We start from the raw sequence: 19,219 nt of genomic DNA, 5'->3' as shown, positions 1-19,219 counted from the left end.
GGCCACATTAACTGCATCAGAACTACATGGAAGCTTTCAGGGCTCTGAGGTCAAGCGGAGTGGTCTAAACTCAGTCTTCATGATGTGTTTCAGCAATAAGCTGAAGCTCAAGCTCTGTCCTCATTCAGTTCAATCACTGAAAAAGCAGCAGCAATAGGAATTTTTATGTCCATGACTCTCTGAAAAAACAAAAACCCCTGATACACACTCTGAAGATGAAATAAAATTTACAGCAGCAAAAGGTAAAAGGTTTCTTTAGATCTATACAAACTGCTTGAGAGTTTATGAAAGGAAAAGTTTTGGGGGAGACTGAAGATGAGGTAGACATGCAAATCACAATTATGTTTACGAATAAAAGGTAACTAAAAATATGTGTTTGATTATACTTATTAGTCCGACAATGTTAGTCAGACAGCAGATAATGTCTGAAAAGTACTTGAATGCTGTAAACATCAAAGTGAAAGGGGAATGGTTCAGTAGGACAGCTACAAGGAAATTGAACAGAGGAAACTACGCTATATAAAAACTGTGAAGTCAGAGAAACTGATTTAGCAATAGCTTTAACAAATATCTAGAATCCCCTTTGCTGCAGTAGCTTGGTAGTAGTGAAATAAACCATTGAAAATGTACTAATAGAACAAATCTATATTTGGAGAAAGATATTCATTTTTCTGCTTAAGACTCTGTGCATCTCCAACTTTTTGAAGCATTAATGATCCACATAATTCCAAACATAGTTTTCTACCAAAAAAGACAGGAAGAAGTTAATACAACTTAGGCATTTTTATATAAGCCCGTTAATGGTGACCTCCAAATTTCAAAGTAATATGGTAAATAAAAGCAGTTATGACTTAGCACTGCTTTATGAATACAAAGGAATCTTACTTTCTCCATGGAGAAAGTACAGTAAGCATTTGTACTGCATAAAGGTGTAACAATTATAAAAATAACTACATAATACATTTTTAATGCAATAATGTAATACTATTTTTTCCTTAAAATTCTTATTAAAACTACCTAGGAAAAGTTGACGAACTTTTTGAAAAAGGTGGCTTGGTTGTTGCCATGTAGAAATATATATTAAAAGAAACACTAGATTGGTGGGACAAACTAGCACACTGACAGTAACTCTTTTCTTGGTCAAGGAAGCTAAATAACTTGCACCTGATTGAATATCAAAACGATTAGAAACCATCCAGTAGCAGTTAGCTAGCAAGGATGAAATACTGCAGTAGGACATTATTAGCATTTATGAAACAAGGAATATTTTCAACTTTCCCCTTTAGCCAAATAATACATCAGATTTAAACAACCCAGCAGTTCACTCTCCAGTAATACTCATGTGACAGAAAATAAATAATTTTCAAGAACGATGAGCATTTACTGACTAAATTTTCTCTTCTAATATTAAAATAAGACATATGCTTAAAACGAGAAGTTATGTAAATAGCATTTTGATGAATTCACAGATATCCTCTTTTGAACACTCCTTGTATTTAAGATTAATGTGAATTATACTGCTGTTAATTCTAATGATGCCAACCATATGCCACCTTTCATTCTTATGGTTTGTTAGTGTACAATTCATCAATTACATTTGTAGAAAAGAAACCCCAAACCATACCCCTGTGCATCTCTAACATTTTCAAGAAATCATAGACATCATCTCCCATTACTTCGTATTTTCTTCCATGAAGTGTTTTTCAAAGGGCATATTCTTTTCTATTCCAGAAATGAAATTTAAATAAACCCAAGTATACCACAAAGAATATGCTGATTTTAGAGGGTATTGAGTACCTCAGACAATGGATGAAAACCATGTGCCTTTGCTTATGCTTTTACAAGGCTTAGTTGCTTTTGATATCACTGGTTAGTGTTTATATGAGGGTAGTATGTTCTAAAGGGAAATTATATTACTGAGGAAAAAACCCGCAAGCCCTAAGGCAGAATTCAGGAAACAGTAATGAGATAATTACACTTGAAAAGATTTTTTTCATGTAACAGATCATAAAATCCATTCTACCATCACACTGCTGTATGCATGCTACATTTTGATAAAGTCATGCAACCCAGCGAGACAAGGAAGGAGAGCACTTAAATAAAAAGCGCACAGAACTGGAGCTCAGGAGACTCATGGTTTATTTCCTGCTCTGCCACCGGTCCTCTGCATGTTCATTTCCAGTGCACATTAGACACCACAGTTAGAAGTTAAGATCAGGATCCTATATACCAACCTGCATGGCTGCCTGCTTCAATCTTCCACCCCTTCCAAATTGCTCTCTGTGATAAAGGTAGCAAACGCAATGGAGTAAGGAGGTGTCTTATGTCCTCCTTCATCCCACTTCAGGAATCACAACTTGGCTAAAAACGACCTAATCCATATTACATTTAGATTCAGTAAAGTACTCAGACTAGTAGTAGAGATGAATAGCTGAAGTATAGTTGATATAATTTCTATATGCATCAAACCTTGGTGAGTCACAGCCTCATAGGAAAGGAGTAGGTGTATCTAATGAAAAACTACTTCCCAAAAACTATTCTATATCAAAAAAGGCTACTCATGCTTTGAGAAGACTAAGAATCTTACTAATCACAAGATGATATTCATTCTTTATAAGTTCATGAAGTAATTATTGTTACATTCACATAATGTCACCAAATACTTTTAATGGTGACATGGTGAAAAGAGTATGACCTTTGATGCCAAAACCTCCAAAATATTATACTTTTTTTCCTTAATATTTTTAGGATCTACATTTTTTTTTTCTTTGAACACTTAGTTTTTAGGGAAGCTGCAGCCCCCCCAGCCTCCGGTATTTGTAATTGTGCACCCTATATAAATACCATTTTGCATGTATTTCCCCACGCAAGCAGTTCCTCCTACCTTTCCACTCTTAATTCTTTGTGATATAGCTGCAAATCGCTGGTTGAGCTCTGATAGTTTAGGCTCTATTACTTTCCTGCAGTGATCTCCATGGTTTGTCATCAAGTCTACTGCCTGGTCACGCACAGAGTCCACCTTTGGATGCATATCACTCAGCTCAGCCTTTAAGCGCTACAGTCCGTGAGCAAGAGACAGGGCTTGAAGTTAGTAATAAATGCAAAGAGAGAGAAAGAGAGAGAGAGAGAGTGTGCAAAGGAATAGGGAGCAAAACCACAAAGCAAATTCAGACAATTATGAGTAAGCGTGAAAATACCGTAGAAATACATTAGATAACACTCCTACTCACCTCTCTCAAATTTATAGAAAAATGTTATCTACTAAACACAACTGTTTAAAAATCTTCCAGTGGAAAATAATGGTGAACATATTATTTCTAGACAGATTCCCTTCTGCAATAATACAATATGCACTTTATTTCAGAGCACACTAGATTATTCTACTGGTCCTAAAGCTAAGAGGTGCTGCTACTTCACATATTAAAACAGAACTGGATGTATAGCTGTTGCTTTCATTATCATTTATAGTCATAGTGGAGGTATGGAAAAACAATTAGATAAACAGCAATGTGATTTTTTAATACATCTATCATGAATTCCAAAAAGCAGAGGGTAAAAAATACCATCTTCCTCTGCAATAGTAATCTTAATGGTAGATTATAACATGGGCAGAGGCCCAAAGAGATAGCTAGACATTACAGAATCACGAATAAAGTTAGTCTTCAGGAATTACATTTCACTGTCTATATGAAATGTCTTTGTACAACACATATATATGTCTGTATTGATGGAAAAAATAATTGTATTTAATATGTTATGGTAGTAAAATTGTTCATCCTACTACAAAAGTCTGTACTGTAATTCTTTCGAGATCAGTAAGGCATTGATTTATGCTCTCTGTTAAGTGCTAGCTGGAAATTATGACGCTGCTGGAATTTGTAAAGTTTTGCTTTAGGAAATGGTATCATTATGTTAGTGTTAGCAATATAGTCCTCCTTTTGATTTGCAAACCACTCCTCAGGTAGTGTGTACTGACCATGTAGCTGAATACAAAGTCAAACTTTACAGTGATTTCTGTAGCAAAACAAAATCCATAGAAATGATAATTCAGAGTTGTTCAGTGTTAAATAAAGAAGTTATTTTAGATGAGATACTTTAAAATTCATGTCTACTCAGAAGTCAATTTTTAATCAGCTGGTCAAATGATGCAACAAGCCAAATAAAGCTTATGATCAGTACACTGACCTGTTGTAATACAGCTAGTGCGGCATAGAATATTCTTGTCTGTGGTGGTGGTGGACTAGCATTACCATAAACAGTGCTTATAGAATTAAAACAGCCATATGACAGAGATAACTAAAGCAGATATCATAGACATCAGAAAGGCACCACAGAAAAATAGAAAAGTAATTAAAAATGAAAATCATAGAGAAAAAAGGCCTTTTTTAAAAAAACTAGATGTGTTTAAGAAATAATTTCCAGCAAACATAGGCTTAAAAAAGATGCTGTTCTACTCACCATGAAGTCCCCAAGCCTTATATCATTTTTTTCTTCTGCAGGGATTTAACTTTTGCTATGCAGTGTAAATTTATTAAGTAATCTACAAGCTACCAGAGGGTAGCTTTATCACAGAAAAAAGAATGTTACTCTTATCAATTTGTGATACCTTTCTAAACCTACTAGTTTTGACATATTCCTTTTTAGAATAAAATTAAGACTTTTCAGAAAATTACATTTTTTTTACCTTAAGAATTTCCTCTTTTTGCTGGGGTTTTTGTTTATCAGATTCATCCAACAGTATTTCAGCACGATAGATCCAAGTTGTGACATTAGCTACTTTCTGATCAAAAGCTTCCATGTGCTTTTGATATTCCTGTATATGAAAAAGGTACATACCGCATACAAAAAGTAATCAGAACTGAAATAATAGCTATAATTATGCGAACTGTGGCAAGCATGCATGTATTATGAAATTAAATTTGTTTATTTGGTGCAATAAGTGCTTGTTTGTGTGGAGGAGAGCATCTTTTATTTGTTTGTTCTCACTTTATATGTTATGTTTGTTTGAAAAGACGTTGTGGTAGAGGCAGAAGCTTCCAAAGTGACAGGCAGAGAAAGAGGAGGGTGATCTGGTCACAGCAAGAAGCGGGTGCCTGCAGCTCAGAGAGACTGCTGAGAGGAGCAGGAAGCTGATAGCCAGGCTTATGGGTGATGATAAGAAGTAAAGATTCCTAAGAACCAGGTATAGAACTCATTTTGGAAAGCCCCTAAATTATACGAAACCAAGATGGAAACAAGGACACCCTTGCAAAGTCACAATCTGGAAAGGGAGCTTTGTATATAAAACTTTCATTTATGTTTTGTATAACTCCTCTTCTTTGAAAGTTTGCTTTTAAAAAGCTATTCTAGATGATATTCTGATAAAAGGTTTTTGATTTTTTTTTTTAATTTAAAAATCTGTGGTCTTTTCTTGGTGATCTCACTACAATAAGGTCTATGCACATCCACCTCAAAATTCCAGAGGCACTATGTGTACTTCTAAACATAGACTACAAGAACATGGATATTTTAGTAGCATAACAACAGTGACAGCCACTGTAATATGTCACTGAGCTGTTCTTTTTGCTTATAAAGAATATTACTTACTAGTTTAGAAACTGCAATAGTTTATAATCCCTGCATGGTACCTATGTGTACCATATACATGAGATCAAAGATGTTAATAGCACTGTTTTTTCGGCCACCACATGTACATACCTATACATTATTCTAAAATTACTAAACATAACAAAGAACCAACCTCCTCTCTTATAACTTCTTTATCATGGGTTCTAGTAAATACTGACACAAGAATCCAAAGCGGAGAGAGAGCGAAGGTAACGAATACGTAAGTATACCAGTCCATAAACTCCATTATATGTTTCCTATAAATGGGTCTATGTTGAAGCTGAGCACCAATGTCATACTGAAGGAAATGGTTAAGTTTTCCAGATAGAATACACCCAACCAGATGCCTGCACTTGTATCCTGCATACAGCAGAAGAAGACCCAAGGTGATGCTGTATGCCAGTCACAGACGCATTCTTAAGGCAGCCACACGGACTCTGGTGGAGCTCTTAAGTTCTGAAATGCTGAAGTCATGATAAAGGTTAATAAACCCCAAAGAACCACCTCAGTTTCCCTGGGTTGAAATTGCATTTCTATTATCACAGCAATAGAAACAACATAGGAGATTTTCTAAAGGATTCTGGTAGCCAAATGGTTAAGACCTTTCTGCATTTAAGCATTCAAGTTGTCATCCCTTCACGGTGGAATGAATATTAGGGGAGAACATGGCTAAGTGCCTGCCGGTAGTTTGAAACAGTGGGGACTGGAGCTCCGAAATCTGTATTATATGTGGTTACGGTTTTGTTTTGGACTAGGCTTATTCCGGTCCCCTTAACTAAACATCTCCACCAAACACGCACCACAAAACTGTCCAAAGGAGGCTCACACAGGGCTGAAGGACCAGATCATTGTTCGGAGCACATTAGGTGTGCACCCTGAGCAGAGCTTTGATTTAGTTGCCTCTGCAATGAATCTAGTTTACATACACCAAATCAAATATGTGAACCAAACCAACATGAAAGTTACCCAGACAGAAATGTTAACGTGGGCAAAAGCAGCTGAAGTTGCATGTTTCAATACCAAGACTTATTCAACTCATTTGACTGTTTCCTTCACTTGCTTCACACTCAAGTAATTAAGGCCTTTGAGAAGAAATTGTTTTCCATCCACCAGGCAAAAGAGTAATCCCGGAAAGCTCTACTGAGGCAGACAGGAAGGGGAAGAGCTAACAAACAAGACTCCAAAGAGCCGTCACTCTGTAAAAACTTAGCCAGATTGTTAAAATAAACAGAGTGTAGAAAACAACAATCAATTTGATTGTCTGTATATCTATGTATTAGATAAACATATTCTAGGGGACCAGAGAAAGCAATTCTCCGAGGCTGTGCACCTAAAACTGGGCACCAACATTTCCTATGCATTTTTATACTAAATCTTGTTTAATAAACTAGATGCACAAATACACTACTCTTACCAGTAATAAATTGAACCATTCCTCAGCTCGTGAGGTTACTGCTATCCAATTACTGTTCAGGAGGCTGAGTTTATCCTCCACTAGACTTTCTTTTCCTTTCAGCACTGTCTTCAAATTCTCTCCTAAATCACTGATGCTCTTAAGATGAATCTGGCGTTTCTCAATCTCCTTCCGTGTTGTCTATAGAAAGCAGAATAAAAAATAAAAAATCATGAAATTAAAAAAATCTCCACAGTGAGAACATCAAATATTAAAACAGCCAGTAAGTTCATATTGGAACACAATCACTTGCTTCCTATAGGCAGGCAAAAAATTGTGAAGAATAAGTAAAAAATAAATTGTTCTTTTCTAGCTCTGATAAAATTTTAAATGTTCTTCATATTCTAATGATCATTTTTCCTAATAGGTTAATTTAAAAAAGTGTGCATTATCTCATGCCAGGGTTCAACATGCAATTTTAATAGCTATTTTTTAAAAAAAGATTCCACGTTTTATGACATTTATATCGAGGTGTTTTAAGTTAGTTTGCATATAACAGAATGGCATAGCTATCAAATAGCACATAAAGCTTACAAAATAAATGAGACAACGATAAAGCATCATGAGAACATCCCAATTCTTAGTGAACTGTACAGAAAATACCCATATGAGGTATTTTAATATTCCTGTCACTTTCAGTGCAGTCTTTTTCAGCAGAAACCATGCTCTCCCTGTCCTGTTAAACCTACCTGTAGAAATATATCTTTCCATTCCACTCACCTGGGATTTCACTCTGCAGACTAGAATACTAAAATAGGCTATATCCACAGTATTTCTAAGTTGGAGTGACTAAAATACATATGCAATACTACAAGCCCAGATTTCCAGCATTTCCATGAAACTGGAAATTCCATCCCAACTTTTTGTGAATAGACTTCAATGATGTCTCACATATTTTACTCATTACTCATGTCTACTTGTGTACATTTGCAATGTGCAAGAGATCTAGCAAAAGGAGCATATTCCCACATATTTAGACCTTACATTAAAAAGTAGAAATTTAATACTAAGTACTTATGACACAATTCAGAGTATAAGCATCTTGCTGAATACTTAAGGAGAAGCACAAATTCCTTGTATGTAATAAAACATCTCACCAGGAGAAAAATTTTAGAAGAAAAATTTCCCTGAACTCCTGATGACCTCAATTTGCTCTCAAATGATGCAGCCATATATGACCTCTGCTTACAAAATAAAGATCAGGGTAGAAATGAAGTGATCCAAACCTGAATACAAACCAAAGTAAGCTGAAGAAAGGAAAGAATCACTAGTCTCCAGAGACTTAGATTTCTCTTAGATAACCTGAATACACTTAATGAAAACCACATAATTCTTTCACTTTAGGATCAACACTGATACTGCAGTAGAACTACATTTTTATCACCTCCATGCTATAACACTAATTGCAGCCACATATCAGTATGATTTTGTTAATAATGTGTTGTTAGGAAAGTAAAAATTTCAAATTGCAGTGAAGACAGCATAGTAATTATTGTCTTTGATATAATACCATCTTAATAGCACCTCCAACTTACTTACCATATGTTACATTTAATGCGGTGCTTGATTCCTATACTTCGCAGAATTAATGATCTCATTTCATAATGTTACTTCACATAAAAGATTTTAAACTTGCATTTCAAGTAAGTAGGAGAAATTGTCAATATTCTACCACTTTGCTCAGACACTGAGGAATTGTAATAACAGAATCTAGATGTGATTAATGGAGATATTAACAAACCATAAACTACAGAACTATAGAATCTGAAGCAGAGTTCCAATTTCAAGTGGTTCTTGTCAAACTAAAAGCAACTACAACATGCCCTTTTCCAGTTTTATCTCCTTTCACAGCGGACACAAAATATGATCTTAAAAAAAAGAAACAAAGAATAGAGTTTAGCTTGAACTCACGATGAAATGTTCTGATCCGTTTTATTGCCTTTTCTGAATGGTTTACTTCCATTTAGAAAAGAATTTCTAAAGCACATCTACTAGGGGTTGTGACTTTCTTCATATTTTATATATATGAAAACTCAGATGAGTCCTGGGCTCAACTACGAAATGCAAGCAGTCCAATCAGATAATTAAATATCTATTAATTAAAAGTGCAATCCAAAAGCCAGACATATCCTTCCAGATATTTATCAAAGAGGGCTGAAGCACTTTACCATATGCCAGGAGTTGTTCCTTTCAATGTAAAGAAATAGTGTAAAGCAAAGAAAATGGGAAAGTTAACACTCTTGTGTATTAGCAAGGGATCATGTATAACCAGTATAATAAATAATCAATCACACTTACCCCCACCTTCTTAAAAAACACAGTATCAGAGTGAAAAATATAATCTTCCTCAATATTTCAAATCTCAATTATTCAAAGTTCTTATATATGAATTCCTGGACCCACTGAATTCAACTGAAAAACTAGTACCCGTTGTGAAGATGGCAGGACTCCACATTACACTATCTGCAAGGACCTTAAACAGGTCTCTGCATAATATAATACATTGCCTACTAAGAAAAATAACAACTAAGTTAGCTTTAGTTCTTCCATAATATTGATAACATTTTCTTTTAATTTGACTTTTCTTCATTATATTCTTTAGAATTCTCTTTCTTTCCAGTATTACTAGGCACTAACAGTGTACACATACTTCATCATTGCAATGTAACAGATAGCATCAGTAAATTTTCTGTACTAAGACAAAGAAAGTGATATTAATTTAACAATCCTATATAAGACAAATAAAAACATGTAATGACCCTGGGACAACACTAGAATTATTTCAATAAAATTTAGCAAGTGACTTGCAAAATATGCTAGTTTTTGAAGAGTAATTTCCAATATTCATCAAACTGGATTTCACTCATCATTTTCCTTGTATGTTCCCTGGGAAATAGAAGGGCATACTTCTAAACGAAGGAAAAAAAAATTAGCTGGATGTAAACCCCTGTGCAGCTATCCTAACTTCAGATTGGAATTTGGCTATGCATGTCATTTGAAAATATGTAAGAAAGAGGTAGAATCGTAACTTTAACTGCAGAATCAAGAGTATTAGCTTTGCAATTTAAGTAATAATAAAGACATTTCAAAGACTAGAAGCTTTAAAAACAAAATAAAACAAAAAAACCCAAGCTCCACCACAATGGGCACATAATATAAAACATGAACAAACAGTGGTGAAATTCTTCCAAGAGGTATTAGGCAATTTACATATTTGGATTATGTGTGTTCACCAGGATGAAACTAGGTAATAGAAATAAATAAAAAAATATAAACATGTTAGAAGTTAGGAAAAAGTTCATGTTCTGAAACAATCTCTAATACGGCATTTTCAGGGAAGAAAACCGTGGGAGTAAAAGGTTGAGCCAGCCTCATTAACAGTTTCAGAATTCTACTACAGCTATGAAAATTTGACACGAGTTTTCAATAGTGCTTTTAAACAGATTACACATACTCTCCTATTTTTCACTACAATGAAGTTATTAAACTCCATTTTTTCCCCTTATAACTAGTATTTTATTCTAAAATTAAATGGAAGTTTATCCAAGTGTCTAGCATCTGCTGGAAGACAAAGCTACCATAAATACTCACAAGAAAGACAATTATGTTAAAATGTATACAAATCATACAGATTATATTAAGGTTATGTACATATTGCTTATCTCTTCTGTACATACGTCTCACGTGTGGTAGGACCACACCTGACAAGAGATACAATGGAGTTAAAGATGACAACAGTCTCTCCATTTAAGTTGCTTGGCATTTTCTGCCAGATTTTTTTGAGGCCTTCCTAGGAAGAAACTCTTGTACCTCCACTTTTTTTGAAGCACTAGCTATGGATATTTGGTACAGCATATCATTGCAGAAATACCACTGTGGAAATTCTTTGACCCAAAGAATTCATACCAGATTTCACTGAGGTACTGAATTTTTAAAGGAACCATTGCTTTCCCTCCCTTATGTTTTTCGGAGGAATGCTGGTAGTGTGCCTTGATCATACCTGGGCAACTACATCACCACTGAAAGTCCAGGATCTCAACATTGCCAAGGGAAATGACACCTACGTTCCTGGCACCCAGGAAATGAGAGCAATCAGACAGATCTGTCTTCCTTTCTAAAACCCTGCATGCAGAGCAAGGAGTTTCTAATCTCCATCCTGGTAACAGAAGAAGGAGGTGGTGAGATAGTGAGAAGAATAGCTAAACTTCCCTATACCAGTCCCTGCCATTGAAGCCTCAGGATAGATGTTATAATGTAAAATTAAAGCTTAACTTAAGAAAAACAAATTCAGATGGCTTGAAAATTGGGCAGAAGCCAGATTGTTCCGCAGTGTTTAAAGGTACGGGGATAAGCCTTGCTCACAATTCATAAGAACATGTTTATAGTTGCATACAACAGTACTTTTATCGTACCTATTTTACATACAGATGCACAGGATGACAGAATTAATCATGTTAGCACAAATAAATGCAGTTCTGTATGTAGCAATTCACATTTTGAGTCAAGTTCACAAGTCTCTCTCTGATTTTGCTGTACTGTGGCATACCCTACCTTTTGGTTTATTAACAAATATCACTAATATTTTTAGTTGATAATTTTTTCATAAGGAAGTGAAAATCATAACCTCTTCCACATTATCAGATTCTAAGTAGAAAACTGATGCTTGAAAACATAAGCACATAAGAATGGCTTTTTCTGAAAATGTGGTGCAGAGGGTTTCTGAGCTATACTTTATAATGATATGATAATATTACTGCGTATCAAATTGAACTGTGTGGGATTATTTTTCAAGTACACTAGATTGTGAACAAGTACCGAAGATAATACTTTAACTGTGCTGTTCATTAACATCGGTAGATTTAAGAACTTCACAAACAGCAAGAGATAGATGAAAAGTTCTGTGAGACTCCAGATTGTCTCTATATTGTGTATTACTAAAAAGTAATCTTAGCAATTCAAATCCCTCTAAAACAATCAAGTTAGGAGGCTCATCTCTCATGGGTGGGATTACAGAATTATTCAGAAACTGAGATTATGGCCATTTTAGTGGCTGATGAATGCATTTTTTATTTATTCATAACATCTTTTATTTTCATTGTGTTCTGGCTACTGACTACGAATCAGTTGACACAATTTTCAGATAATTTTATTTTAGTAATTTTACTGACAGAAAATATGTTGCCATAATGTGTTAGCTAATGTAAGTCTGTGTACTTCAAGTCAACTTTATACTCATTGATATTATATACTACAAATAAAATATAATATTAAAGCACTGGCAGAATCATACTGCTGACAGTAGGGACTAGTATAGAAATTTTCCTGCTAATATGATCCGACTTTTCCTTTTTGAGACCATGGCTCCATGGCAATCTACTTTTTATCAGGCCAGTTCCTGATTAAAAGACAAATGAATCCCAGAACAGTTAATGGCTTCAGTGATAACAGTGTTCACTAAGTCTTCTAGCTATAAAAGAATTTCTAATATAAAATATTTAATGATTATTTTTCCACCCACATACCCTTTTCTTTATCTGCTGTAACGGAACAGAATGCAAATGGAAGTGTTTGTAACAAAACACGATTTACAGTAGTCAGGATATGGCCCATCTCATTTCATATAACTCAGCCAATAACGTTTTCATGGTATCCTTAAAAATTCTAGACTTAGCTTCATGTTCTGATTAATCTTTTTTAAATTAATGTCACTTCCTACTCCAGGTGGACATTCCTATTTATTTCTGAGTGTTTACACCTTGAAGACAACATTTATAAACGTGTTATTCTTTTATTCTAACCTCTATAATTATCTTTGAAATCCTCTGAGTTCCTTTGACTTTTAAAGAAAATCTTCAGTACTGAAAATGAATGAGAAAAAAGTGCAGTAATAAATATAACTGCTTCCTGGTGCCATACAGAAAAGAGATTATGAGCTCTCTGGCTAGTTATATCCACAGCAGCACACATTCAATTTTCAATCCATTCGCACTGCTGCGTTCTCCTCTCTCCTCCTCCTTTTTCCATGCTTGTTTCTTCTGAATACTTTCCTTGCAATGGCAGCCGTCTGCTGGGTCTGACTCTACTCCCAGCGCATTTCATTAGATTGGTTACTGTCCTCAGCAGTTAACTTTCCTCGGAGGCCCAAAGCACAAAGCTGTGACATTATTCAGATATTGTGAGGCTCTCGTTCTGGGGACTGAATTATTGCTGCATTATTTTGTATAATGCCTCACTGAATCCATATAGAATATCATTATAACACTTATTTAGGAAGCCCTCAGAAGAGTTTTAAAGTCTGCATGATAGCATACAACATTTCCTGTCTCTTCGCAGGAAAGCTAGCATCTGTGACCTATGCTTCCTGTTGGAAGGTTCAAAATTAAAAATCCACTTATATTTACACGCATATTGGCTTCTATTTCATAAAAAGAATCCTGACAAAGGAATTACAAAAGCCAACGAATTAGTAAATATATATTTTGGTAAGAGGCAGCTGTTTTCATCCAAGGTTGTTCATTTATTCTTATTTTTCTGCTGAACCGATTGAAGCAGAATAGCTGAGTTACAGTGAGACGTTAGACGTAACGGATGGCTTCAGGCTGGAGCTGAAGCCAAATTTTACTTGTTACCAATTTTTCCAGCAACTCTTTTTGTATCAGTTCCTCATGAGAGTTCACAATTCTCTATGGCACTCCTGAAGATTATTAGGTAGAGCGGCTCACCTGTTTAACATATATCACATGTTAGTATATCTCATTTTAACTAAATTTTGTTGCCCTTTTGATTGTCATAAGATAGAAATATGTAGTACTTGTGGTAGCAAGAGTGAGGCGTAGCAAGGACTTCCCAAGGTGTAACTGCACTAATCATCAGACTTGCTTTAAGTTCTCATTATGCAATTTACAAAGCTTTAAGGTTCTTGTCTAACAATTAAATGATATTCAAGAAAAATCTTTCAACTTAAACTGCTTTGCAGCTATACACCTCTGCATTAACTTTCCTGAACAAGCTTGAAACCACTACAGCCTTGTAAAGAAGCAGTCAGGTTGCCTGCATATTATTCATGCATATTATTTCTATAATACATTTGGAAACTGGTAAGGTTTTTAAAGGATTCTTCCCACTAAGCAAAGCTGAACTGGTATATCTTTGCACAAAGAAACAGCCCTGCTTAAGTTTTTGCTTTGTTTTGTTTAGAATTGATACAGGAACTCTTATTCAAAATGCTGCTGGCTGCATATCGTTATTCGAATTTTTGAAGCTTCGGATACTGTTGAACATAGTTTACTTAAAAGCACAGACTTTGGTATGTGTGCATCAGCCTGATTTGCTGATGTTCTGAGTCAAAACGCATTTTCATTACATATGCAGAATATAAACTAGATTAGCTAGTGGTGACTGACACCGTGCTAAGTATTACGATCACACGTAGCTATATAATTTGATGAACAACTCTTGCATTCCTCAGTGATTCTGTATAATTTTCATTTCATCTTTGGTGCACACAGTAATTTTGAGGTAAGTTTCATTTTAGGCTTTGAGTTTTAACCTAGCATAAGAGTTCAAAGTCAAGTCATAAAAACTAAGAAACCCCTAGATGAAAATGAATGATCTCCAAAGTAAAAGGAGTAAGAAATCAAATAGCCCACCTCTTGGCTGCTACCTGAACATGTGGAATATATAGTGTTCTACCAACCTTAATGCTACATCTACTGGAGCTGGTCTACTGTTAAATAAGCACTTTTCTAACCACGAGAAGAACAGAATGAAAGAGAGGAAGGGTTTTCCAGTTTAGTAACAGGGCATCTATGAGCGTCTCTCTCCAACTGTGCCAACTTGGATTTGCACAGATCCTGTATGGATAATTTCAAGTAGTCTACAAAAAAAAGAAATCCTAATTCTTAATTTATCTCGATGTATATTACAGCAACATGAAAGGTGAAGTGTGCTACGGATATATGCAGAGATAAGATGGTTACTTTTCTAAGCAGTAATGTTATGGTGGGATAATACCATAACAGTTATGAAGTTCCACCAATTTATATGATAGAATTTTTATTCACTTTAATTTTCAAGCTTTTTTAATATGCATAAGCTGAGATATCTAAATGTACAGAGTTACATTGTTACCTTTCCCCAGGCAATTTCAGCATCCAAATTGCTAGGCATCCCGTGCACTGCTGATCTCTTTGTCAATTCTGCATCTGTTGCTGCAAGCCATTCTGTCAGAGCATTAATTTCTTTCCGTAGCTTTCGGGACAATTTCAAGCATTTCTCCAACTCTTGCTTTTTTTCTGTCACCTGCAGAAAGAAAATATGTTTTTCTTAACTCTTCAGTCTTACTGTTTTAATGCCTTTTTTATACCATTTTTCATACACCATTTTTCTATGACAGTTGAATTTGTAATTTTACAAGGCAAGCTGCACTTTTAACATAGTTTTAAATCTTCGCTTAGTTCTCTCAACACCTGTAATTTTGCTGTTAGTATTAAAAAACCTACTAAAACAATCTGTGCATAAAGATTCACTGAGTTTGAGCTAGCAGGAGACCCCAGAAAACCTCCTCCTCCCTTCTGAAGTCATGCATAGCACACTAAATTGGAACAGATGAATTAGTAGGCTTTCCTTGAGACATAGAATAGATGTCAAAACCCTTCCACTAGTGTATTTTCATAAAGTGATATATATGAAAATATATAACTTCACAGTGATATTGAATCCTCAGATTTTCTCTATGTAGCTACACTACACGGAAGAAAAAAAAATTCTCTGCCAAAAAAATCTGAAAACCTTGAAGCACAAAAGCCATTGAATGATGTTAAATCAAGTCTGTACAGTTAACCTTAAGTTTGGAATTTCTTAGCGTATGATTTTGCTGCCTGACTCTACTCTTTAAATGTAGAGTTTTTGAATAGAAGTTTGTAATTTTTTTTTTATTTTTTCAAAGTATACTGGAAAAAAGATCAGCAGAAATGTACATCATTTGTAAATCCTTTCCATGGTTTAATAATATTTACTTGGGTCATTGTGGAACAAGTCATACAGTTTGCATTACACTCTGAGGCACTCTTTACCAAGGTGTCTTGCCACCCTCCTATCAAATCTGTCACTTTAGCAGGATGAAAGTTGTCTCCAGTACAAAGTCAGAATCACACCCATCCTGCAACAGGAACACTTGTACTTTGGTCATGTAATGATTTTACTTTCTTTCATACAGAGGGGGAAAACCGAGGTGTACTGAGCTCAGGTGCCTTCATCAGGTTCTTTTTGGCACCGACTGAAAGGTTAGCCAACTCTTCTAAATAAATGAGCATAAAGAAAGATACATTTTCCTAGAGAGTTCACAGCTGTTTACTAACAGTAGGCAAAACAATGATAACCTCAGGCTATATTACAGACTTTAAAAGGAAATGCAGCTTGTAGACTGTCATCCCAAGCTTCTTTTCCATGGTCCTCCCCATCCTCCATCATAGCCTCCTTTCACATTCTTCTTCCTTATTGCCAGGGCGTTTTCTCATGTCTAGTTCCCTTGGATAGCCAATCATGTCTTATATTCCCCTGGAACCCATTCCCCATACAAGCCCCAAGGTCTGGGCTTTGAAGCTGTTTGAATACAGCTAGCAGCACACTGATCGACGTTTGTGATGCCTAGTTCTCCTGCAAGGAGAGTTTTGCTATCCCCGAGCAAACGGATCAGATTTTCTCAGAGAATAAGTAACCAAGTGTCCTCTATCACGTTATCACTATGCTTCTTCTTTACTGAAGTAGTTTATGTGCTTTTTCATATGCCAAATTCATTAAATATGCCCTCAGAATTAACAAGTCATGCCAAGAGGAAGAACTAGAGGTAAATCCCTAAGAAAGACCATACAACCCATCTTTTTAGCTAAATACAGATTCACACACACGGAGCCAGGAATCCACAGGTTTTTTGCATGTTCTTCTGACCAGTATTAGTGATTCTGATCATTATAAACAATGAAAGTATTCCAGTTAAAAATACAAGCCATGGTAAATAACTCCTTGCAGGTACTTAGCAGCAATACTATGCAAAATGCACTATCCTAAGTGTGGCCGAATCATAAAACATTGGCATACTATTAAAAAAACCTGCTGATACATGCTCAAGACACAGAAAAAATTATGTTGATATATATAGATATATATTCTGTATCGAGTATCGATAATATTTTACTATTCCATGTTATACGGGTTACTGTTTTATCAGTTTCTCTTTGTACTTTATATCTCAAAATATATTTCTAAAGAAAAATAGGAAACAGTGCCCTCTTAAGGCCTTCTGTTTTCTACAACAGCAGCAAATAAGTGTTACTGCCATAAAATTTTTCTGTATTTTACAGCTATTTTAGCTATGTTAGATAGTTTGCTTGCAGGAATCTTTGGAAATAATAAATAAAACTTGCTGTCAATAAAATGGCAAACACAGATATTTAAAGCAAAAAGTAAGGTATTTTATAGCCTTTTAATTTTACAGACAAAGTCTAATAGCCAAATTCCTGTGCAGCAGTGGGCTTGTGAGGAATGACCTGACCGTGTAGCTGATAGACTACACAGCATGCAGTGCCTTTAGGAGGGCAGCAAGATCATTACTTACTGCCACTTTCTTTTACAGAGTCTAGCTAACTTTTATGCTGAATTACCACAGAGAGATTTGGCATAAGGGTGCTATAGACTTCCTACCTCATAGCCACTCATGACTAAGAAACTTATCTAAGCTGTAAAACAGTTGTTTGTACCTAAATGTTTATATGTATGTATGCAAATGAATGCAAAAGCCTTCTGAAAAAAATGAATGCAAAAGCAAGCACAGGCATGAAATATTTATCATAAATGCAACCACACCATGATATGCAAATGACATTTTGACCTCTTGCAATTTCATCTCAAACCTATTTGCATTAAGACGACTACTTATTTTCAAATCATTTATTGTGGTTAGAAAGCATATCTGGCTAAAAATTACGGGCAAACTTTGATATTTTGGAGATACAAAACTCATTCCTGGACCACTAGTAGGTTTAAGATATCATACTACTTAATGAACTAAGTCTATGATAGGAATTTATATCTATATGTGTATATGCTAAAAACAAACAAACAAACAGAACAAAGTAACGTTCAACTCCCCTCTGTTTCAAGGGGAAGAAGAATTTTTAGATTCAGAGTCTCAAATTCTTGTACCCCAAAATCATTTTTCTAAATACCATATAGTAGGTATTATCAGAAATTGTTGGAAATGGTTAAAATTTTGTTGGTCACAATTTTGCTGTTTGAGAGCGATGCATTACACAACACCTCAACACATTTAATAAAATCCATTCTACATGCTTAAGAATGTGCTTATTAGGGACTGTTTTAAATAGAAGCGCCCTCCTGAAGCACAACATGTGAATGTATATGAAATCATGCAAACGAGTCTACACATGGGTATGTGTTTGCCCTCAAGCTATACATTTCAGTCCTGAGACTTATTTATACTTATAAGTATTATCAGTTATTTCTTGGGGGAAAAAAAAATATTTAATTCTCCAAACTTAATAAAATCAATTGGGGCTAACAAAGCTTAAGTGATTATTTTAGTTCTCTATGTCTGGGCATTCATGACTCTAAAACTGTTAACTACTGCACTATGTAAAAGTCAATATGAAAAAACGAAATCTAGGACAACAAAGCTGAACACAGCATTTCAGGCTTTTGACCCACGTTAATTTTCAATTTTGCTCACTTCACAGAATCACAGAATCACAGAATCGTTTAGGTTGGAAGGGACCTCTGGAGATCATCTAGTCCAACCTCCCTGCTCAAGCAGGGTCACCTAGAGCATATTGCCCAGGATCACATCCAGACGGCTTTTGAATATCTCCAGGGAAGGAGACTCCACCACCTCTCTGGGCAACCTGTTCCAATGCTCTGTCACCCTCACAGTAAAGAAGTTTTTTCTCAGGTTCAGATGGAACTTCCTGTGGTTCAGTTTCTGCCCACTTCAAATCACTAATGATTCCCTAATGACACATTTTAATCCTTTCATTAGATAGGCATCTTTCTATTGTTATGTTACATATAATGCAGTAATAAATGCCACAGCTCTCTGTAAAATAAAAGGGAACCCAAACATATTATCTCTCATGATAGCTAACT

The 19,219-nt window shown here is 35.3% G+C and overlaps 1 protein-coding gene across 10 annotated transcripts in view; it reads right to left on the bottom strand.

Moving 5' to 3' along the window:
- DMD (dystrophin) overlaps nt 1-19,219 on the bottom strand; it is a 1,217,172-nt gene that overhangs the window by 707,996 nt on the left and 489,957 nt on the right. For 9 of the 10 annotated variants that reach the window (XM_068917030.1, XM_068917051.1, XM_068917057.1 and 6 more), the window contains exons 33-36: nt 15,191-15,361; nt 7,022-7,201; nt 4,685-4,813; nt 2,885-3,055 (exon numbers count right to left, since the gene is read on the bottom strand). In XM_068917030.1, coding sequence (XP_068773131.1) covers nt 2,885-3,055; nt 4,685-4,813; nt 7,022-7,201; nt 15,191-15,361 — 651 coding nt within the window. The remainder of the gene's footprint in view (nt 1-2,884; nt 3,056-4,684; nt 4,814-7,021; nt 7,202-15,190; nt 15,362-19,219) is intronic. The other variant, XM_068917059.1, reaches the window with a different exon arrangement.

This window comes from Struthio camelus, chromosome 1, assembly GCF_040807025.1.
Source record: "Struthio camelus isolate bStrCam1 chromosome 1, bStrCam1.hap1, whole genome shotgun sequence".
In the NCBI taxonomy this organism is placed as follows: domain Eukaryota; kingdom Metazoa; phylum Chordata; class Aves; order Struthioniformes; family Struthionidae; genus Struthio; species Struthio camelus.
This window is presented reverse-complemented; position numbering and strand designations above follow the sequence as displayed.